Genomic DNA, 24257 nt, shown 5'->3' with positions numbered 1-24257 from the left:
GAATCCAGACAGAAATGCCAAGGAAAACACGTGGGAATGTGCAAAATTCGCAGCACTAACTTCAGCAAAAGGGGATAAATTGCAGACAAACGCTGGTTGGTATCTGCTAACAGCCAGCTTGGCATCCTCAGAGTGATCTGTCAGCAAATGGGCAATTTGAGCCTCCTCACCCTGCTGCACACACAGGTCCTGGGTGCCTGGGGAATCTTCTCCCTCCTCCAGGAGGAAAAAAAAAAAAAAAAAAAGCTAAAAGTGGGACAGGTAAAGTCACAAAATTAATAGAGGAGTACCATGACATCTAAGTAATTAATTAAAATCCTAACTTACATCTTTTGATCTGAAGGGATGCATTCTGTTCAGGAAGGACAAGGGGAGACAAACTTAAAAGAGGTTTTTTTGTTGTTTTTTTTTTTTTGGTCTCAGATATCACAGATATGTACATGAGCTTCGAGACAAATATTGACAAGCAGGAGAAAGGGTGTGAAATAAATATGATGTGATTCAATAAGGAAAAGCACCAGGTTTTCCACTGAAGCAGAAATAATCAATGCCTACCTTCAGTATCGACAGGTGGTTTAAAGGAGGGGTTGGAGTGGAACCTGAACTGAAGGCAAGTGCTCTAAAAAAGCACCCAAAAGTATTAAAAAAAGAAAGGAAATATTGATGGAGGGTGTTTAGGTGCAGTTACTGCTGCTTGGGGCAGGGTTGATATATAAAGGTACAACCCAGCTCATCCTTCTCTGTTTCTACTTGGGCAGAATTATAATTTAGTGGTTTTAATCCTTTTCCTTTCAAACACTTATAAATTTTGCAAATGTTCTTCAGCAGATCACAGCTGTGTGCGAAGTAGGACATCATGAAAGGCTAAAAGAAACTCTGGGGTTTTTCCATCCTTTTTTTCCAAAACTTAGTAACTTGTCAAGTTTTGATCATTCCTCGGGTTTTTAAGTGTCTCTCCTGAGACCTCCTGCAATTTTTAGGTGCAGTTTATAGAAAATATCAACAAAATTAAGTCTCTTGGAGAAGTGGGATGATTTCCAGAAAATGTGGATTTCTTAATTTTCTAAAAATCATCTCTCTCACTCCTATCAGCAATAAGTTCCAGGGCAACCCTGGATGAGATTTTTTTTCTCACTGCTGTGAAAAATGAGACGAGTGAGAAGAGAATATGGATCCATAAGTGTGGCTCATAATTGTAATTTCTCAGTGGAAAATTTTCAGCACTTAAAAGGTTTGGAATGATTTTACAATTTTGTAAACTCATTTTATTAAGTGATTTCTGGTTTCAGCTGCTTTATGAACTGATCCCCAGCAGTAAATCACTCGTGTGCCCTTTGGGAGTATAGGCCAAACAGATACTTTTTCCTGGCTTAATTCATCATCTGTTGACTGAAATGTCAAAGGAAATTAGAGGAAATTGTTATGTAAATCCTTACAGGCGGATGGTTCATTTCTGAAGGATAAAACTTCACAGAGAAAAGGTTTTTGTTTTCTTTTTTTTTTTCCTTTTTACATGGGGCGTGTGTGACATTGTGATCCCTTCTCCTCCCGTGGGGGATCAATCATTTTTCATCAGGACCTGCTGACGTTACAGCACATTCACCAAAGGATCCTGGCTGGGGTCACTGTGGAATCATGGAATTCCAGACTGGTTTGGGTTGGGAGGGACCTTAAAGATCCAGTGCCACCCCATCCATGGCAGGGACACCTCCCACTGTCCCAGGCTGCTCCAACCCCAATGTCCAACCTGGGACATTCCAGGGACCCAGGGGCAGCCACACCTGCTCTGGGAATTCCATCCCAGCCAGGAATTCCACCCCAATATCCCATCCATCCCTGTCCTCTGGCAGGGAAGCCATTCCCTGTGTCCTGTCCCCCCATCCCTTGTTCCCAGTCCCTCTCCAGCTCTCCTGGAGCCCCTTTGGGGTCTCTGAGCTCTCCCTGGATCCCTCTCCTGTCCAGGTGAGCACCCCCAGCTCTCCCAGCCTGGCTCCAGAGGGGCTCCCTATGATGGAACAAGAAATATCTGAACATTTGATGAACACTCTGGAGTTGGGAAAAGCCCAGTTTTCCAAACACCTTTTCTTCCATCCCAGCACTGTCTGGCAAAGGGAACACAGGCAGATTTTTTCTTTCCTGCTTGAAGAAATTCCCTCCCATCCAAGAGATCTCTGTGCCACATGGAGTGGGTGGGAGGAACCCCAACATTATTGGCTTTTCATTCCAACTTTGTGTCATTTTGGAATTATTTTTATGCCAGGATGATCCTGTCCTATTGCATTTGTAGTGTCTGAGTCTCCAAATGGTGCAGTAGAACGTGGTTTTACCTGGGGAAATTTGGGGTATTTATTTGGAGTCTGTACTTTAATTGCCCAATTTCTCTTCCTGTTTTTGCAGAAAATCCAGGTAGTCACAGGAAGACACACTTTACTTTCTTCCACTGATTGGATGGGAGGAATTTTTGACCTTGGAAAGTGGAGATGGTGTTGCTATGGAAACTAATAAGTCTGCTGCCATTCATGAGCTGCAGCACAGGTAAAATGTTCCACTATTAGTGTTTGTGATTGATAAATCTCTATCAGTGTCATAATTCTTGGAGAAAGGAGAAGCAATTACCAAAATTAACAGCCCTTTTATGTATGAACAAGTGACTAAGGAGCTTTTCATTAGGACACGCTTTAATTTTAAACAACTCCAGGTACTGCCTTTGAACCAGGAAAATACTTTTTCAAGATCATAAGAAAGCTGGAATCCAGGTAATGGCTTTAAAAAATAGTCTAAGCTGCAACAGTGAGAAAGAAAAACAATTGTTACTTGGGTGACAACACCATGAAAACATTTCTTGGCCACAATATCAGCAAATGAAGCTGGACTGAAAACCAGAGCAGTTTGGGAACACTGATTTAATGGTTTTGATTCCACATTTCATCTCACACCCTTCAAGTGCTTCCATATGAGTGAAGTGTCTTTAAATCACAGTGAACTGAAAGGAAAATTAAAGTATTTCTTTATGAAGTCCAAAAATGGGTGAGAATCGTGAGGACTATCAATATAAACACACAAAAAAGAAAGAAAATCTTGCTTAAAGCCCAAAGCAAATGCAAACGTTCCTTCTTTGCTTCCTGCTGGAGTGATGATGGACCCTCATCCTCCCACCCTGGGCACCCTGACACTCCCCAGGCTGGGATCAGAGCACAGAGTGTGGTTGGAGGAAGCAGGAATTCGTCCCCCCATTCTCCTTCTTGACTATCCCTTGTGCTTAATTAAAATATCAACAGTTTGTAGCATATTGTGAGGTAAAATGTTCTTTTCTGCCTGGCTGGGCATTGCTCACAGTGAGGGTTTGGTATTCTGAGTTCATTCCAACTCTGAACCTTTCTTCTAATTAAAAGCATATAACTTGACAATCCTGCTTCATAAAGCCATAAAAATGGGATTAACTCATGTGGCTCATTACAGCCTCATCTCCAAACAGGCACTGAATGGGAACTGAACTCTTTGAGGTTATAATGAATTTGGGGATGGACTGACCCTTCACACTTGGCTGTGATAGAAACCATGACAACTGACTTTTGTCTCCAATTAATGTATTGAACTCTAAATAGCCAGGATATTACTCATGTACTTACAAGGAAATTGTATTAAAGTAACCTCAAATGATACTTAAATTAATTATGTAGTGCATGAGTCAGCAGCTGTTTGAAGTGAGGAAACAGAGCACAGGGCAGACTTCAGTAGCATTTTAAAATACAATTTAAATGAAACTCAATGCTGTTTTATCTAAATGTGAAATGTAAACCTCAGGATAAAAAAAATGTAAATCTCAGGATCAGACTTTCTGTTAAATCAATACAAAGTTGTTATTTCAGTAACAAACAACCAGCACGTTAAGGACTAAAAATCTTGGAATATGTAAAACATTGTGATATATAAAATATTTCAAGTGAGCAGTTGCTCATTTAAGCCCAGCTTTGCTGAACTAATCTCAACAACCATGTGTTTAGGACCCAATCTTCCCTTTAATTCCCCTCTGCCCCCTTGGGTGCCTCTCACAGATCATTCCCTTCTTTACTACTCTGAGTAAAGCACTTGCACCTGTTTTCCAGAGCACAGGGTTCCCCTGTAATTCCTTGATTTCTTGGGAAATAGTTGGTGGTCCTGGAATCTGAATTGCTGTGTGAGGGACAAGATATTCTTACACCCATGGTTTGTATCTCCAAAAATAAATTTTTTCCTTCCTTTTTTTTTTTTTTTCCCCCCCTCAGACTTTAATTTTTGAAAATTTTCATCATCTTCATCATTCTTGCCAGAGGATCATCATTAACAAGCCCAGTCCCAAGCTTTAAATCTGAATTAAAAGGTACTGGGAGTTCACTTTTAGATGAACATGCTCACCTTTTAAAGACTTAAAAATAGCTAAAAATGTAAATGTTCCATATTCCCAGGCACCAAGAGTAGCTCACAACAGCCCTTTTGTCCTGCTCTCAATTAAAGGAACAGCAAAATCTCCCACTGACTTCCCTGGGATAAGTTAATTTATACCTGGGTATAAATTAACTCCATTGATTTCAGCAGAGCTTTGCTGATTTTCACTCCAGGACGTTCTGAAATACTCCTGGTGGTGACAGAAAACTGCACTTATGGCAAAACTTCTCTGCTTTATCACATGGAAGGTTCACATCAATTTAGCAATCATAGAAATGAGTGGGAAGATGAGGACCCAGTCCTGGTGCTGAGCAGTTTTGTGGGCTGGGGATAGAAAGTTAATTCAGAGTGTTGGATGGCATTGGTCACTCATTCCCTCCTTGTTTCTACCTCAATTCTACCTGACATGTAGAATGAAAATGATTTTGACCTCTAAATTAATTTTAAATCTCAGGATTAAATGTGCTGTGCAGAAGAGCTGGATATTATTACCCCTCAAAATGGCAATTCAATTACTCAAAAATCAAACTGCCCTCTATATTCTCTTTATAGGCAAAAATCGTGGAAAGAATAATGTTCTCTCCAACTCTTATTTTCCAGCAGAGCTTTTTTATGTGTCTCTACGAGGGTCTTTAGGGTTTTCTTGCAGTGCCTTAGGGGACAAAATAAAATAAAGTAATGCATGCACAGTGACACAGCGAGGGAACAGATTAGATTTTTTTTTTCCTAGCCCATTGCTATTTAAATGAGATAATCTGATCTAAGCAGAGCACCAGAGGCAAGAAGGGTGATGAAGATAAACTCAGAGATCATTACTTTAAATTCTGTGTACTTGCTATAGGGATGTACAACAACCATCTCCTGACATCGTTGAAATTTAAACATTATTTGATATGAATATGTTAAGAAAGTGCCTTCACTTTCTGGATCAAAGATGTAGACAGGATTTTGGGAAGTTGAAATGAACAGACCTGTCCAAAGTGCTCAATAAAATAAAATAATTGTCTCTTCACACCAAAAACTCTCTCACGTTTTCCTCCTATGGCTGCTCCTGGATTGTGCTGCTTCCTCTGGAGTTGTTGTGCAAGGCAGGTTGCCAAAAATATCTTAATGAGGGAAAATTCTATTTTCCTTTTGAATATCATATTTCTGTCCTAAGTGTCCATTAGAGGCACCTCAGGTTTTTCCTTGGGTGTGGATGCCAGGTCAGGTTCTCCATCAGGTTGGAGGAAATTTCCTCATCTCTCTGTCCCTGCTCCCTCCATTCTCTCCTCTGTCCTCTGATTATTTCAAGTGTCTGTCTTCCTCCTGGACAGCTGATCCAAATTTTCTCTGTCCCTCCTGTTCCTCGAGGGAAATGGCTTCTCTTTGACCTGATTCCTGGTGGCTTCTTCCCTTCAAATAAATCTCTTTATTTATAAATAAATAAAGGCACGGAGAGGTGGCTTTTGTGACTGTCCCTTGTCCTGCTGATGGTCTTGACTCCACTTTGGAAGCAAAGGAGATTTCCAGGATTAAGGATAAGGAAAAAACAGAATTGCAGTGAATTCCATCAGGCTGTGGACAAGAGAAATATCCCAAGCCAGTCTGACCTGCATGTTGGAAATGAGGCATTGACTGTATTTTTACAGAGCCCTTTGGCTTCTTGCCTCCAAATCAATTGAAGATGCAACCACAACCTCCCGGGCTGGATTTTTGGCCCATCATTTTGAAACTGTTAAATTAGAGAGAGACATTTCCTGATGTAAAGTGTCCTGATCCTCCTCTGGGTCACAGCAGGATGAATATTGAATACATCACATCCCACACTCTGCCTGCAGTGTCTCACAGATTTATTGTTGGCATAACAGCACCTTTAGGGATGGAACAGCAGACCATATATTTTAAGACAAGTGACATCTTTGCTATTTCTAACAGCAAAATGTGGAGATGAACTAGTCCAGCCTGGAAATGTTAAGGCTTCCTTGAACAACCAGAGACATTTGGAGATGTGCTGATGAGTCAGACACTGATAATAATTAGGTGTCCCTTAGACAGCACGGGGGTTTGGGAAATAAAAAGCTGGATTTGTGTGAATGACTTGCAGGGCTGTGGCAGGACACGGCTGATGCTGCAATGACTTCCCAGGAGAGGCAGCAGTGATGTTTGGAGAACTTTTGTTTCCATGCTGGCAGGAACAACAACAACAGCAACCGTTCAACAACCCTCCCCTGGTGCAACAGAGGCAGGAAAAAAGGGAACCTCGTGCCCTGAAGATGCACCATTACATTTAGGGAATGTGAGGGACAGACAGACATAAACCCAGCTCAAAGCTTGGCCCTGAGTGGATACCAGTGCCACTCTCCTATTCCCCGAGGGCTCCACCCCTCCCCAAACCTGAGGACAGAGAATTTTTGTTTAATATGTTTAATAGACTCACTCTATAGAAGAATCTCCCTCATTGTGCTTCATTTCCCAGGAAAAAAAAAACAAAAAACCTTTTTGGGATTATCCTGAGTGCACGGATGTGGTGCAGAAGAGGTGAGAGCTCAGGTGCTGATTTGAAGGTGCACTTTGAGATTGGAGCTGCATTGATTCCCTTTGTCAGGGAAATGTCATTTATGGCTCCTGAGTGAGGTGGAGATGCTGGAATTCATGGGTGTGAATTCACCAGACTTTTTTGTTTTCTGTATGGCTCTAGTGTGTAAATTCTCTAGTCTGAAAGGACCTGTCTATTTTTATGCTGGTTTAAGTAATTATTGCTTCCCAATCTTTTCAATTGGTTACTTTACATTATTTTTCCCCTTTTATTAAAGTTTTACATGATTTCTTCCTGTTTCATATCAAACCATTTCATCTCCCAGCACAAAAGGCTCATTAACTTTGTAAAATAACATCCTGGTACTTTAGAAGTGATTTTTTTTTTCACTTTTTTTGTTGCAACAACTTCAAAGACAATTCAATTTTACTTTATTATCACTGCCAAGAAGTTGAAATTAGCAGGTGATTAAGCACTTCAAATATTTTGAGCATTTTCTATTGTCAACAATGACAAACTTAGGTATAAAGAAATTAAACTTGAGAAGGCACAATAATGTTGAAACAGTTTATTGGAAAACAAAATTTTCAAGGAAAATTGCTGGTTTTAAGTAATTGCTTAAGCAAAGAGTAGGTTTAGATCAGATTTTAGAGATAAATTGTTCCCTAAAAACAGTTGAGGCCTTGGCACAGGTTGCCCATAAAAGCTGAATTTTGAGATTCCCCATTTCAGAGTTACCAACACTGAATTTTTAGAGTTTAAGAGCCAAATCCACTCCCTTTTTATCTCCACAACCAATGCCTCAGTTAAAGAGCTGATGCCTGAAACCCTAAATTTTATTATGGAGAGAATGATGGCCATAAAATCATGGAATCACTGAAAGGTTTGGGTTGGAAGGGACCTCAAGGTTCATCTACATCCTACATGAAACAGAGAAACCCAGCTGAAGTCTAATTTTCCACTAGCAGAAATAAGAAAAAAAATATTTTTTCCCCCAGAATTCAGATCTTGGAAATGCAAAAAAATAAACCCCCAAAAATTAATTCTCCTTTATTTTGACATGAAAACCACAACCAAACTTCCCTGCTGTTTAACAAAACTGTGCACACCCTGACACGGGTGAAGACCTTGCTCACAAACTTTTAAGTGCTGCAACAATATCTGTGACTTCCACGTAATCACAGGCTGATCATCCCTCCCATTGTTTGCAGAAGCTGGAAAATAAAACGTCTGGGGTTATTGATTTGCTACTTCTTTTTCATTTAGCGCCTATTGATCGCTGTTTATGTGTGTGTTTTGTGTTGAGCAGGAATTAACATTGAAAACTTCTTGGAATTCACTGCATTCACACCTATTTGGCATTCCTGGGGAAATCTTGCTGCCACAATCCCACTCCAACTGGGGGTTTCAAAAATCGGTGTTTTCTCCTCTGGCTTCTTGGCAGTAAAAAAAAAAAATCACACACATAAAACTTTTTTAATTTTTAAAAATTATTTGTAATGTATTATTATTATGGTTGACACTTGCCTGGGACAGAAAATGTGGCTGTCACAGGGTTCGAGCTCCCAGAGTAATTTCCAACCCCTCAGGATGATTTAGGCTGTGGTTCTCGTGCCTACATTACTAAAAATACACCTCTTGGGGTTGGGAGGTGTTTTTCATCCCCATCTGCAAGAGGAATTCTTGTGATTGACACAAAATATTTCTTGTAGAGTGCGGGTTGAAAGGCAGCTCTGGGACAATCAGAGGGAATTAGGGAAGGATTAATCCAGTGGGGCTGAGTGAGGGATGGATGGATGGATGATGGATGGATGATGGATGAGGGATGGATGGATGATGGATGATGGATGGATGGATGGATGGATGGATGGATGGATGGATGATGGATGGATGGATGGATGGATGATGGATGGATGGATGATGGATGGATGATGGATGATGGATGGATGGATGGATGGATGGATGGATGGATGGATGGATGGATGATGGATGGATGGATGGATGGATGGATGGATGGATGGATGGATGGATGATGGATGGATGGATGATGGATGGATGGATGGATGATGGATGGATGGATGATGGATGATGGATGGATGATGGATGATGGATGGATGATGGATGGATGATGGATGGATGATGGATGATGGATGATGGATGGATGGATGGATGATGGATGATGGATGATGGATGGATGATGGATGGATGATGGATGGATGATGGATGATGGATGATGGATGGATGGATGATGGATGATGGATGATGGATGGATGGATGATGGATGGATGGATGGATGGATGGATGGATGATGGATGGATGGATGATGGATGGATGGATGATGGATGGATGGATGATGGATGGATAATGGATGGATGGATGATGGATGGATGGATGGATGGATGGATGGATGATGGATGATGGATGGATGGATGATGGATGGATGATGGATGGATGGATGGATGGATGGATGGATGGATGGATGGATGGATGGATGGATGGATGATGGATGATGGATGGATGATGGATGATGGATGGATGGATGATGGATGGATGGATGGATGGATGATGGATGGATGATGGATGGATGGGTGGATGGATGGATGGATGATGGATGATGGATGATGGATGGATGATGGATGGATGATGAATGATGGATGATGGATGGATGATGGATGATGGATGGATGGATGATGGATGGATGATGGATGGATGGATGGATGGATGGATGGATGGATGGATGATGGATGGATGGATGGATGGAAATACCTGGGATAGCTCAGAGCTCTTCTCTGTCACAGTTGGGCCAGGTGTAAAGCACTCTTTCCATTGCTCTTGTGATATTCAGATCCCAGTATTCCCAGGTTTAGCTCCAAAAACAATCAAAATCACAGGCCAACCACACATTCCCCAGGAGGCTGAATTATAGTCCAGAACCAACCAACAATCCATGTGAATGGATTATTTTTATTTACTTAACATTTGTTTTTCACCCTCCAGAACAGCCCTTTTCTCTATTACTCCATTCATATTTAGGATTAAACTCTTAAAAAAGAATTAAAAATTAAAAGCAATGTTTAATTGTCATGAAATTACAGTTTCAGGACCTGGAGGAACAACCCCACATGCACCACGTGAGGCTTTCTGTCAGTAATTGCTGTGGTTGGTGGCACATTTATCACAATTAATCATCCCAAGGCTGTTCAGGCTCTCTAAGGCTTCTCTTGCAGGAGGTGAGATGGGAGCAAGAGGGCAAATTTTGAGTGTGGAGGCAGAGTTCAGGCACAGAGGGGACCTGCAGCCCCCATTTCCCTGGGTGTCTCCTTCCCCTTGTGTGCCAAGCCCACCCAGAGGTGCCAGTCCTTGTCCTATGGGTCAGACACTGCCTAAATTCCCACCTGCTTTGTGGCAAGAGGAAAATTCATAAGCTTTATTTTGATATATTTGATTTTTAGACCTTTGTAGAATTTTAGTAGCAGCACTTTTCCCCTTCTGCGTAGCCTAACCACGGTTTTGTCCTGTGTTCAATATTAATATCTGCTTTATTGTTCTATTCTAATTACAATCTCATTAGCAAAGGGGCCCTATATTTTCCTGTGACAGATATTGCATCTCATTGTTAGTGGATCTCGGTTATTCCATGCTTATTGTTATTAATAATTTGTAGCAATTGGATTGGAATTAGAATATTACTTTGCTAAATCACTTTTGCTGCTAATTAAGGCACTGTGTGTGACATTGTTTAGCTCCAAACATCATCGTCCTGCTTTTCAGCCTGCTCTAATTACCTGTAACTCATTCATTTCAACTTAGAAATCAGGTCTTTTAATCAAACTCCTTTGAGCTTTGCCGTGGTAGGAGCTGCTCTTGGTGGGAATGAAAAGTTCTCGTGGACAAAGATATTTTAATGACGAATGCACCTTTCACTGCAGCCTCGGAGCTCCTTAGAAACAGAATAATTGTCCTCAATGCTTCCAAACACAATAGAAGGAGGAGGGCTCTGAGAGAAAAGTGAAAGATGACTGAAAAATTCCAACTCTTCAAGGTATCAGCAAGGAAATCGCCGTAGCTTTAAATTGTCTTCTGTGCACAAAACATCTGTGAGATCAGATCTGTCACGCTGTTTGCTGGGGTAATATTTCCTCTGGAGAAGCAGCATCACTTCATTATTTGCCTGGGAACTTTACTCACTTTGGCTGCCAAACAAACAGCAGACACACAAAGGTCATGCTTGAGTCATGAGTGAAAACTCACATTAATGGCCAGGGGCTTCCTGGGGTGTGTCTGGCATTAGCAGAACTCTCTCTCAGTGACAGAACCTCTGACATATCCTGAATATTGCGGCAGTTTGAGGAAAAGCAGAAAAAAGGGGTTTATTTCTGAGCAATTCTTTCTGCAGCCATTTTAGGGCAGTGTAAAAAAGGTGTAAAAAAGGTGCAGATAGTCTTGTGCTGGAGCTGTTCTGCAAACACACCTGCACACACCTGCAGCAGCTTCACCTTTCTTCTGCCATGGAATCACAGAGTGATGGAATGGTTTGGGTTGGGAGGGATTTTAAGCCCATCCAGAGCCACTCCCTGTCTTGGCAGGGACATCTTCCACTGTCCCAGGGTGATCCAAACCCAATGTCCAACCTGGCCTTGGGCACTGCCAGGGATCCAGGGGCAGCCACAGCTGCTCTGGGCATCCCCAGCTCCAGCAGCATCCCAGGGAGGAAAGCTCCGAGGCAGGGAGGGACCCAGGCACCACTCCAGCATCATTCCAAAGCCAATGGAAGGTTATTTAGGAAGATTATTTCCATAAGTTATTTCTGTGCTTTGATCTGCAGTCTGGGTGGGTTGTTTGCCACGGGATTTCCTTAAAAGCTCATTATCATTTGGGACAATTGTCTGGGAAGACAAATGTGACAAAATCAGAGCACGTTGTCCCTTGGGATTGGCTTTTCCTTGGTGGAATTGCTGGGTGCCCTCACCCACTCTGGGGTTGGTTTTGTTTCACTGCCCAGCACACACCCAGGCTGCCACTCCTCCCTCCCAAACCTTGGACAGTCTCTGTCTCACTGCCCTGAGCTCGCCCTGGAAAATTTAGAGTACTTTCGAGTAAAATCTATCCAAACTTTGGCTCACAGAAAGCCTTTCCCCCCAGCCCCAATGTGATTTATGGAATGCAATTTCTTCATCCTCTAACATTGTCTCACTTCATACACTTATGCCAAATCGTTCCTGATGATTTATTACTTTTCCTACAGCTTATAAAAAAGTGGGTATCAATACAATGTCAACAAAACTATAGGGGTTAATCTCGAGTAACTTATTGAGCATTAATCAGATTCATATTTCAGTCATATCAGTCTAAAGCTACTAAAAATCACTGATGGTATAATGCAACTTAAATCAGAATATAATGTGATACCTCCAATTGCTGTTTCTATTTAGATTTATTCTGATTTACACTGAATATGGTAGAAATAAAAGACATTTCTCTGTGTCTTCCTTGTATATTTGTGAGTTTGCAAAACACAAATAGTTTGCTCTAGGCCAGAGAAAATGTAACCATTAATGCAATAGATACTGAATTCATATTTGCCTGACAAGTGACCTTATCAGCTATAACTTGTCATCTTCTAATTAGTCTACATTTATTTTATTCACTCAATTAACCCCCAGCCTCTCCAGGAGATAAGTTGCAGATACACGAAATTATATATGGTGCTGCAATTAAAATGATGCTGCACATGTACTCCACAAATTTGCCTTAAAGAAAGGTAAACCTCATTAATATCCCACCAGTCTGACTGCAAATTAAAATGGTTTTATTGCCAGTGAAGCCACTGACTTTCAGTGCTCACTGGCAGGCAACAACAATGTCTTTTCTTCAGAGAATCTAAGAGTAATCACATAAAAGTAAGAGTGCTCAGTGAGATTTAGAGAGCAGAAATATCTATGTATTATTAAACCTCTCTTCCCAGAGAAATGCTCAAATTCTTCACTTAAAATAAATATTTACAGATTAAGAGTGACCTGAAAGGTGAACACCAAGAATTTGGATGGAAAAGAACAAAATCCTATTAAGAGAATCCAGACTGATTCACATTTTGTGCCTTGAAATAATTTGGGTTGAGAGTTTTGGATAAAAATATGAGCTAGATGATCAACAGAAATTCATGCAAACGTTAAGGAAAGCAAACCTGAATCGAGATTTCAGTCCCAGTTTAATATGTGAAAAATGCTTGTGCATATACAAAATTAATTTATAGGAGAAATTGAGACAAGAGAATTGTTGTCAGCCCAAAGGTGGATGTCCACTGCAAGTCAAAATAATCAAACAAACATTCATTGTATTGCACTGACATTTTACCCAAATGTCTGCATAGTTTTCAAGCTATTAGGGATGTGAAATCACAAACAGGCAGAAAATGAATGTGGTGAAATAGGACGTGCTGTAAACTCAGTCGGATGCAATTATTGAGGAGGGGGAACATGGAGCACCCTCCTCTCTTTGCTTTAAAACTCTGCAGTCTAAATCTCCTGAAATTAGAGCTGAATCCATCACTGATTATGTCACTGCCCAGAAATATGGCCTTGAGCAGATTTGTCATAACTCTGCTGCTGATGCTGCACCGTGGGCACGGCAGCCATCAGTCAGGAGGATACAATTTCCCGAGGAGCACAAGTGGAGCAAATGTGCTCTCAGCAGCCTGGTGGGACAGCTTCTGCTGGAGATGGATGGCACCGGGCTGGGATGGATGGCAGGAGCAGGGCAGCTCCTCACACACCTCTCTGGTGTCATCAGGGTTTAATCCTTAGGGAAGGACTGGTGCTTCAGCTGTGAAATCCCAGGGGAAATGTCCCAGGCCAGGCTGGGCAGGGTTTGGAGCAGCCTGGGATAGGGGAAGGTGTCCCTGCCATGGCAGGGGTGACACTGGGTGGGCTTTAAGGTCCTTCCAACCCAAACCACTCCGTGTTCAATGATTCTACAATCCAGCCTGAATTCAACACTTCCCCTTTCGTCTTCACATCCTGAAATTCTCCACCACTTCTATTTCTCTTGATTTATTTTGGTTTATAATCTCATCCATACATTATTTTCACTTTTTTGATTTCATCTTTGCATTTCATTTTATTTTGTCTTTGCATTTATTACATTTCACTGCTCACATTACCCCCACAATTTAAACACTCTGTCCCAGCTCAGGTGATGACAAGCAGCCCCTACATTGAGTGTCCTCCTTTCTTTGTCACTTCCCTTTTTTGGTTTTGTTTTTTTTTTTTTTTTTTCATTTCCCAATCTGCTGCAGTTTGAACTCCACCACTGGCAGAGATGAGATGACTAATCCAATTTCCCTCTATGCAAAGAGTCCTCTTGCATTTCTCTCTGCAATTCTACTTTTTCCCTGAATAGCCGTCATTTAATGCCCCGTTATCTTGGATGGCTCTCATTTAGTGGTTTATTAAGCAGTAATTCAGCAGCCTGTTATCAGTTCCTACTAGAGCTGGGGAAAATATGCCAGCCAAGTATGTGAGATTTCCGCAGAATTACAGTGGTTTTGTGATTTTTGGATTAGAGAAAAATTACCCCAAAGTAATAGATATGAAATGTTTTCCCCGCATTTCATTATTGGCCCCGTGCTACAGCTCCCATCAGGCCATTCTGACTGAAGATTGTCTGATTTTTATTTCTGTTTCCAATCCAAGCAGCAAAATTCTACAAAATCACAGAGTACTCAATGGACTGAGAAGTCCTAAACTTGGACTCACTTTTTCTCCCACACTCATGAATGTTTCCAAGTGGGTAAAAAGACATAAACTAATTTCTTGAGTTTTTTAAAAACCAGGGAGTTGAATTAAAATAAGGGGTGAGGGTAGAAACCAAAGTGTAGAGGGATCAATGTAAATCCCAGCTGGAAAAAAATGGATTTGCAAAATAATTTTGGTGGTAGAATATGCAAAGGCTTGATTGGCAATTACAACTTGTAGAAGTTGATGAAAATAGTAATTTTTAGTAATAAATCATTCATGTTTCCTAAAATGGGCTGAATTTTAACAGATAATGAAAGTAGAGATAAAAGGGAGGAGGGTGATGGAGCAGCTGAACTGGCACTGGCCATGGAACAGCTGCCAGAGTTATGGAATTTTTCATATCTGCTTATGTAAAACATTTCAGGTTCTGGGTTCCCTCAGGAGGACAAACGGTGCAAACTCTCCCCTGGCATTCCATGATCTCCAGGCTCCTTGGGAAGGGTTAACAGGGACACCTCAAACCCCAGTTTTCGGATGCTGCTCTTTCTGTGCAGCTTCAAACTGGTGTCAAACACGGATATTAGGAGAGGAAAGGCAGTGTGCAAGGGGGAGAGTTCCCAGTTTTCCCTGGATTTTCAGCCTGCTGACATGACCAGCAACATTTCCACATCCCCTGTCCCTGGCTCCCAGCCTTCCTTCCCCTTCCCTTTCCATCCCTGCCCCGAGGCAGAATTTCAGTGCAGCCCCATCAACCTGCATTTCCTCCCTCCTTTCAGCGGGGTTTTGTTGTTTATGCTGTCATTTATTTTTATTTTTATTTTTTTTTTTGGAGAACACATCAGGTAAAGGTCATTTTTCCTTGAATGGAAAAGCACAGTCATTTTGACAGACATTCCCAGCTTGCTCTACATCAGAAATGTTGATATTAGCTCCTTTAAAATAGAGAGTAGAGACAAAAATTGCCTGAGCAGCTCAATGGCTGGCAGTCACTTCCCAAAAAAAAAAAAGAGCATTTGCAAAGTTATGCTTATGGCTTCTGCTAAATTCCAGGGTGCCATTACTGGAAGGATTTTAACTTCATTTGCTTTTGCTCAGGAAAAAAAAAAAATAAAAAAAAATATCATCATGAAGGTATTAAACAGCCACAAAAGATGATGGCTTCAAATAGTGTCTTTTGGCTGATCCATAATCATTTGCTTTGGCAATTTTATTGGGGAACATTAAGGCTGATCACTAACTCTGTGTTCCTAATTATTTCTGAAATATTGTGCTGTTTTGTGTGCTGAAATGCGGAACGAGCAGAGCAGTGGGCTGGTTGGGATTGCAATGTTCTAACTGGGTTTTAATCAATGAGTGATAATGAGAGCTTGTGTTTTGACTTTCCCTTCTTAATTGCCAGTAATAAAGCAGATCCTCATTGATGATATTTAGCAGAGTTCAGTTTCATTCATCTCTGTTTATTTTATTTATTTTGAAAGTGCCTGGGAGCTTTCAGCATGCTAGACACAATAACAGAATATACAATGCTAATTATATTTTCCTTGCCTGATATTTTCCACAGCAGAGGATGATGCTGCCTTTTCCTGGGGAGTGATTGCACCCCCTGTTTTCAGCAGGATTCTGGAATGCAGGGTGAATCAAAAAATAAAACCATGTCTTGTGAAATCCCAACCACATTTTGCTGTTTAAATCTCTATTTCCCTTCTGTTGCTCATGATAGTTGTGGGTTTTTTTCAATTTTTAAAAAAATATTTTAAATTTTTAAAAATTTTTCTGCCAGGATGCCAAAATAAGAATTAAACATAAATATACTCAAGATGAGGCACATCTGCAGGTGCTGCTGGCCAGGAAAATTAAATTTCATCTTACCCAAACAGCCACAGCAAAGCCACACAAGGTCTGATCTATCTCAGGCAGATCTTCACTGGCCAATTGTTAATTTTGCAACCTGATTTTTGGTTAAAAAAGACCATTTTTCCCCTTAAAGTTTAATTTCCAAATTTAGTTTTAGTCCTTCAAATGGATGTCAGTACTGTGATGACAAATTCATGCAAAGCAGTCAGTCAATATAATAAATATTTTGATAATATCCTGCCTGAATAATCTGATTTAAATCAGGACCAGCCTTAGGTTTAAAATGTTTTAAATATCCCTTGTATTCCTCTTCAATTACATGTAAGAAAATAAAGAGTTTTTTAATCTTGCCTGGATCATTGCTTGAGATGATTTATATCCCAAGATTTTCTTCCTGAGCTATCAATCATCTGAAAGCAAGAAGTAGGTGGCAGCCTGAAATTTCTATATCAGATCTTTCTGTGTCCCGAGGAATTTTCGCCGTGGCAGTAATTTGGGCTACAAAAATAAATGGTCTCCACATGGTTTTTCTATTATCTTCATGATCTCAATTATTTCTAAGTGTTATCCCAGGATATAAACCTTGTTATCTACATATAAAATCATTGCTGATGTCAGGGTCTTACAGCTAATAATTCCTGACTGCTTTAATTCGTGCCTCTTACTTAAGCCCTACTGAGAAAAACAAGTGTCTGGGAAGGAGCCATTTTGTTCCAGTTATTCAAAATAAAGAAACCAAATTTAAATAACTTGTACAAGGTGCTTAAACACCCACCTGCATTATAGTGCTGTAGAATGGAGATTGTATTTGGATTTCTACAAGGTCTGGGACTCTCAATGTTGCAGAACCAAAATACAACTTCACTTTACAACAATTTTCCTGTCGAGCATAAGTGGGAATTACCAAGTGTGGCCTCTGGAAACCAAGATGAGCCACTGCTTGCTTTAGTAAATTCAAACTATTTGTAAACTTTTCCATGTTTTCTCTCCATTCCAGTGTGGCTGGATCTTTGAGTGCAGCAATTCTCCTTTGTCCCCCTCTGTCTCCAGAGTCCCTGGGTGGGAGCAAAGAGTTGCAAAGACTCAAATGGGTCTGAAATTTCCCCAAATTCCTTTATTTTTCCCCTTGTTTTCTGTATAAAGCAGAACTGCAGTTTCTCATGTTGTTTTGTGCTTATTCAAGGCAATGTTTCACTCTCTCTCACAATAATAAGGCATTGACAGGGCATCTCTCAATGGAATTTGGGAGTCATCACACAAAATTCCAATGACAAAAATCATCTGAGCTTAATTACTCCCCATCCTCTAAGAGAGCAAAGCACAGTTACATTTTAAACAGAGAAAAGTTTGAGAGAAACAAAGTGCTGGCTTTATTTAAGTGGCAGGATATTAAATGATATAGCTGTTATCTTTTCCTGTAGTATAAATTATTGAATTAAGCCTTCAGTCAGTTTGGCAGCAGTGCCAAATGAATATTACAGGAGTACAATGCAGCAAACAGAATCTGTCATTGGATCTGGGGCTCCCTTAGAACTGAAATTACAGTGAACAAAATGCCCATGCACTAGATTGGAAAAGGTTCATTATTATTTATTCATCTTGCCTAGTAACACAAAAAAAAAAAAAAAAGAAAAAAAAGAAATTTCATCGAGAAGAAGGCACATCAGGATTAGTATCCATCAGAAAGGCACATCCCTCCAACTTCATCAGGGATATTTGTCTCCATAATTAATGTCTGTTCCACGAGAGTTCTCCATCTGAAGGACATGCCCAAGTTCATGACATGAAACAAATCACCCACACTAATGAAAAGGTGATTTTCACCTCTTATTTCACTTGTCTGCATCTCCCACCATAGCACAAAGTCTTTGGGAAATCTTTTCATAAAGCCAAAAAAGTCAGGCCAGGGTAGGAATTTCAGCACTGTTGCTCATGTTTGTTTATTTTTCAGTAAAATATTCCATTATTAATACAGGTGACACGTTGTGTATTTATGGCCCCTCTCCTGGAGCATCTTTCCACACATCCCCACAATGAATTGTTCATAAATCTGTGCTCATCTCCAGTTGAAAGCTTAAATCAGTGCAGCTCCACTGAATGCTCTCCACAACCCATCCATTAGGAGCAATTTTCCTTCTCTGCAACTTGAACTCCTGGTCTGGAATCTTTAGGGAATATTTGGGGGTTTGGATGGAGCACAGTATCCTGAAAATCTGAGGTTTGATTGCTGTGCTCAGCGCGATATCAGGAGAAAATGTCATATTTTGACATTTAGGGATCCGTCCTAAATTATTTTGAGATTAGAATGTGTGTATCTGTTAGATAGGTAATAAATTTTCTGCTACCTAAATATATTCCTAGAAAGTGTTGAAGCAATACTGGTTATTATAGAACTTTTAAAAAATGTTGGGAGTATCACATTTTGACAAAATCTTTTGTCACTATATATATTTAATTGAAAAAGGCTCATCATTCTCATCACTATGACAGTTTTTGCATAATACTTCCTTAATTATCACCTGTGATATATTACACCCTAATTTTCTGTGCTAAGTTCTGACAATAACAGTTGTATTAGGAATTAAATTTGTATTTTATAGCTTGATTGTTTGTTTTGTCAAGGAAAATTGCAGTCAGTCCATTACCTGAGTGTGTTGTTTGTCCATGGGCCTCAGCTCACCCTACCTGCCCCACCATAGACATCCTGTTTAAATAACAGAAAAAATATTGGAATATTTGAATATTTGACTCATTTCTCAAGGAATAAAATTGACAGGATTTTTGTGCTATTTAGGGCTGGAGGAGCCCTGATTAAATAAAAGTTGTATCTCCAAACTCAAATCAAGAGTGGGGTTCTCCAAGTGAGCCACAGGCAGCACCCGTCCATCACACGTGGGATGAGGGGACAAAGGAAGGGACACTTGGAATTCCAGCTCCTGGGAAATGCCAGATTCCAGCTGAGCCACTTTTCATCTGCTTGCTTTGATTGTTTTTTCAAATCTCAAGGAAGGGACACAATTTCCCCACTGTCACTCAGATGGAACGGCCTCAATCTGAGCCAGGGGAGGTTTAGATTGGCTATTAGAGGGAATTTCTTTATGGAAAGGGTTCTAAAAGATTGGAAAAGGCTGCCCAGGGCAGTGGGGGCATCACCAGCACTGGAAGAGTTAAAAAAAAGTGTGGATGTGGCACTTGAGGGCATGGTTGAATGGTGAACATGGTGGTGGTGCTGGGATGGATGGATGATGGATGGATGGATGGATGATGGATGGATGGATGGATGATGGATGGATGATGGATGGATGGATGGATGATGGATGGATGGATGGATGATGGATGGATGATGGATGGATGGATGATGGATGATGGATGGATGGATGGATGGATGGATGGATGGATGATGGATGGATGGATGATGGATGGATGGATGGATGGATGATGGATGGATGGATGATGGATGATGGATGGATGGATGGATGGATGGATGGATGGATGGATGGATGATGGATGATGGATGGATGGATGGATGGATGGATGGATGGATGGATGATGGATGATGGATGGATGGATGGATGATGGATGGATGATGGATGATGGATGATGGATGATGGATGGATGATGGATGGATGGATGATGGATGGATGATGGATGATGGATGGATGGATGGATGGATGGATGGATGGATGATGGATGATGGATGATGGATGGATGGATGATGGATGGATGATGGATGGATGGATGGATGATGGATGGATGGATGGATGATGGATGATGGATGGATGATGGATGATGGATGGATGGATGGATGGATGATGGATGGATGGATGATGGATGGATGATGGATGGATGGATGGATGATGGATGGATGGATGGATGATGGATGATGGATGGATGGATGGATGGATGGATGGATGGATGATGGATGATGGATGGATGGATGGATGGATGATGGATGGATGATGGATGATGGATGATGGATGATGGATGATGGATGATGGATGATGGATGATGGATGGATGGATGGATGGATGGATGATGGATGGATGGATGGATGGATGGATGGATGGATGGATGGATGATGGATGGCTTTGTTGTTTTAGAAGTCTTTTCCTGCTGCAATGAATCCATGATTCTGTGAAAGGGACACCTTGCACTCTTGGCTGTCATTTTAAAGAGTTTCATTTATGAACCCTGGGCTTGAGTGCTGAATTTCCCATCATTACTGAGAGTTTTTCTGACTTCAGCAGTGCCAGGACATCCCCCCGTGTGCCTCATCACTGCCTCCCCTTCTCCCAACATCACAGGGAGATAAATGTCTCCCTGCTTTGGTGCCTGCTAACAGAGACACTGTGGAATTCCACCAGTACTCCCAATTTGACTCTTTCAATAGAAGCTGAGACTTGAAAGGAGCCCTGTGTCTCTGGAGCTCTGTACATCAACATGTGAAGGGAGAAAACACATGAAAGTTGAAGGGCTTTGGGGAAAATCCTACAGGTCTCAGGTTGCTTCTTCCTGCTCAAACCTGTAAGATCTAATCTGCCTTTCTCTGTGTGGCTGCTTCAGTCTCAGGGAGCTGGGTGGCACTGGGAGGGACAGAGGGAGTCCTGCCTGTGCTCCTCACAAGTCTTTTTCCTTTCCACAGAAATGGAAATTTTCATGGCTATTTTTCTGCCTCATCTTTTCCCATCTTCTCTTCCAGTGTAAAAACCCGACTCCTTGAAGGGATGTGTGTCACTTTAGGTGGTACCAGCCTGTTTCTCATCCCTTACCTCGCATTCTGCATCTGTCAGGCTCCTTTTAAAGTCCCTGAACTCCCTAGTCCAGACCTTTGAGAAGGGAAATAATAATTTCCTTCTGCTTCTGACATGATTCCATCAAAAACCCCAGTGCTCTTTGCAGGGAAACACTCCATGGCATTTAAAAATCTGTGCACCCCATAAACTCCCCTTCTTCCAATTAACAATTACCCATATCTTCAGCTGAAAAATTAAACAGATTTTGATTAAGTTGGATTTTTCATAATTTTTCTGCTGTCATTAGAAGGGGGAAGGGTCTAATTCACCTGTCCCATCCCTTTTGCTGGAGCTGACAGGTGTTTTACTATCACACTGATTTCAAAGACGCCTCTTAATCAGGTGTCAGCTTTGGCCCATAAAGTCATATTAATGTTTTGGATCAGATATGAAGCTCTATCTAAGGCACATTAAGAAAGATTCATTAGAAACTCACTACCCCTGGAATTTACAGCCTTCCTGGAACTTAATAGCCTGGATAAATTCCTCCTTATCTGGTTTGCTTATGTGAATTATGGCAGTTTTGCATTTAGAAGCTTCTCCTTATGATCCTTCCTAAGGATCTATCCCAGGTTGCTCCAAATCTTGTCCAAATCTTGGGCACCTCCAGGGGTTTTGGGGTTAGCCACAGCTCTTCTGAGCTCCCAGCCCACCAGAATTCCCCATTCCTGGTCCTGGAGCAGTGAATCCTCTGCAGTTTCACTCCTTGGAGCTGATTCTCCCAGGCAAACCTAAAGTCTTGCCCTGCAAAGAGATCACAATATTTCTGAGTCTCACCAAACAGATTTTATCTGCTATCACCAAGCAGCTTGGAGTAATGGTAATTCCAATTCCACTGTGCAAAAAATCCTAATGGGAAGGCAGATCCATGTAGCAAAGGGATAAAAGTCAGCTAATTTACAATATTGGTCCACTGATTTATCCACACTCACATTATAGCCTGGGCCTGGGCCAACCTGAACGTTCTCCTTTGCATTTCCAGCTGGGCAGAGACCTCACAAGGAGCTGAATGTGAAACCAACCAGAGTCAGAAACAGGAAAGAACAGGGAGCAGGATTTGTCTGGAAATTAAGTTCATTAAGGGGAAATTCCAGATTTGGGCTTCTTTATCCCTGGATGAGACAGAGCATAAATATTTGAATATTTATTATGGCTGAGTAAAACCCCTTTAATTCCGTTTGACTGGAATATCAGGGTGTGACAGATCCACCCACTGCCCATAAAGCAGTGACTGGGAAGCACTGGGACACTCCTCACTTCTTCCATAATTATGGAAAAAACCAGGGCTCCTCCTCTTCCATCAGCACAGTTAATCCCTGGATTGGCTGAAGACAATATCATGTAATGAATGAAGGAATGATGATTCATTTTCCTGCTTTAGCTTTGAATGCAGGCTGGCATAATTATGGTCTTTATGGAGATCAAACTGATTTGGCATCATAAAGAAGTACATTTTAACTTCTTATCAAACATTCCATAACAAGAATTTATATTTACTTTCAAGCCCCAAACTGAGGATTCACACACAATTTTTATGTATAGAAACTATACATTTAATCAAAAAGTCATATTCCAATCAATTTAAAAAAAAATCGAAACTATTTAAATCTTAACAAAAGCAAACAGCCCCACGAAAATGCATTTGTCATGTGTATCTCTGGAGAAATCATGGTGATTGTATTGAACCTGGAGGATGGAGAAGAAATATATGGTCATTCTCTATAGGAAACACAAAAGGATGCATCAGGAAATTAGAAATGACCAGCCTGACCTTTTCTATAAATAAGAGATGGACTCCTAGGACACCATTGGCTCTGAGAGTGCACATCATTTCTCACAAATTTGATGTTATTCTCTGCTGCAGATCAGCCAGCGAGGAAAGGATATTAAAGAGAAAACAAAACAACAGCAAGAAGGTGCCTTTACTAAAATTCATGGGCAGTGTTGTTGTGACAGGGACTGTGACATGTCCACTGGAAAGGAGCTGTAAAATATCGTGTCCTTATTTTACACATTAAGGGCCTCCTGCATTAAGGACATGGGAAGGGGATATAAAATTAAGATATTCAATAGTCTGCAAATGACAAATGAGTCTAAATTCCATTTAGGAAGAAACATGGGAAATTAATCGCAGGTTTACCAAAATATTTACATTTTTATGAGGTGAAATAAGGGTTTTTATGTACATCAGGTAGTTCACCACTGGCCCAGGCAGGTACAGGATTTAAAATGCAGAACGATGATCCCTGGGTCATTCTGTGGCTTCAGAAAAAAACTTCTCCCTGGCAGTTCTGGGAAAGTAACAAGGAGGACTGAGGAAATGAACCCAGAAGGGAAGAAAATTCCTCCCACAGAAAAGACAAGTCAAAGGGTCAATTGTGGAAACAGTGAAAAAGAAGTCTTCAAATTTGTCAAGGGACTAAACCCAGAAGAGTGGCAGGACAAGAAACAAAGATTATTTAAGCAGGCCCAGGCACCATCCCAGGGAGCTGCTCTGCCTTGCCCTCGTGGTTTGATGAACAAATTTTCTTCTCCCCTGCTCCCCAGAACAAGGGGGAAATACACCATGAAATATAGAAACATTTCTGGTTTGCCTTGCACACAATCATTTCATTTTGGATAGGAAATAAAGGTTGATTATGTAATGCTATTCCTGCTTTAATAGGATTGAAAAAGGAGGGGGCGGGGGGGAACAAAACACCAATAAACAAGCAACCAAAAACCCCATCAACAACCCTAAAGCCAGTATAAAAAAACATAGATGAAGTAAACAAAAATAATATCTCAAGGGATGGGAAGGGTTAGAGGAGGAGGAGGTGAATGACTCCCTTGGACTGTGCTGTGACCAGGGAACACCAAACACAATTCCACAATTTCACAATCCCACAATTCCACAATTCCACAATTCCACAATTTCACAATTTCATAATT

The 24257-nt window shown here is 41.0% G+C and overlaps 1 protein-coding gene across 2 annotated transcripts in view; it reads left to right on the top strand.

The window, feature by feature from the left end:
* LOC106851633 (contactin-6) overlaps nt 1-24257 on the top strand; it is a 126527-nt gene that overhangs the window by 21139 nt on the left and 81131 nt on the right. For both annotated transcript variants that reach the window (XM_088171243.1, XM_014873758.2), the window contains exon 2: nt 2398-2535. In XM_088171243.1, the coding sequence (XP_088027369.1) occupies nt 2481-2535 (55 nt within the window). In that variant the 5' untranslated portion in view covers nt 2398-2480. The remainder of the gene's footprint in view (nt 1-2397; nt 2536-24257) is intronic.

The sequence above is a fragment of the Sturnus vulgaris genome, chromosome 11 (assembly GCF_052056855.1).
Source record: "Sturnus vulgaris isolate bStuVul1 chromosome 11, bStuVul1.hap1, whole genome shotgun sequence".
Taxonomy (NCBI): domain Eukaryota; kingdom Metazoa; phylum Chordata; class Aves; order Passeriformes; family Sturnidae; genus Sturnus; species Sturnus vulgaris.
This window is presented reverse-complemented; position numbering and strand designations above follow the sequence as displayed.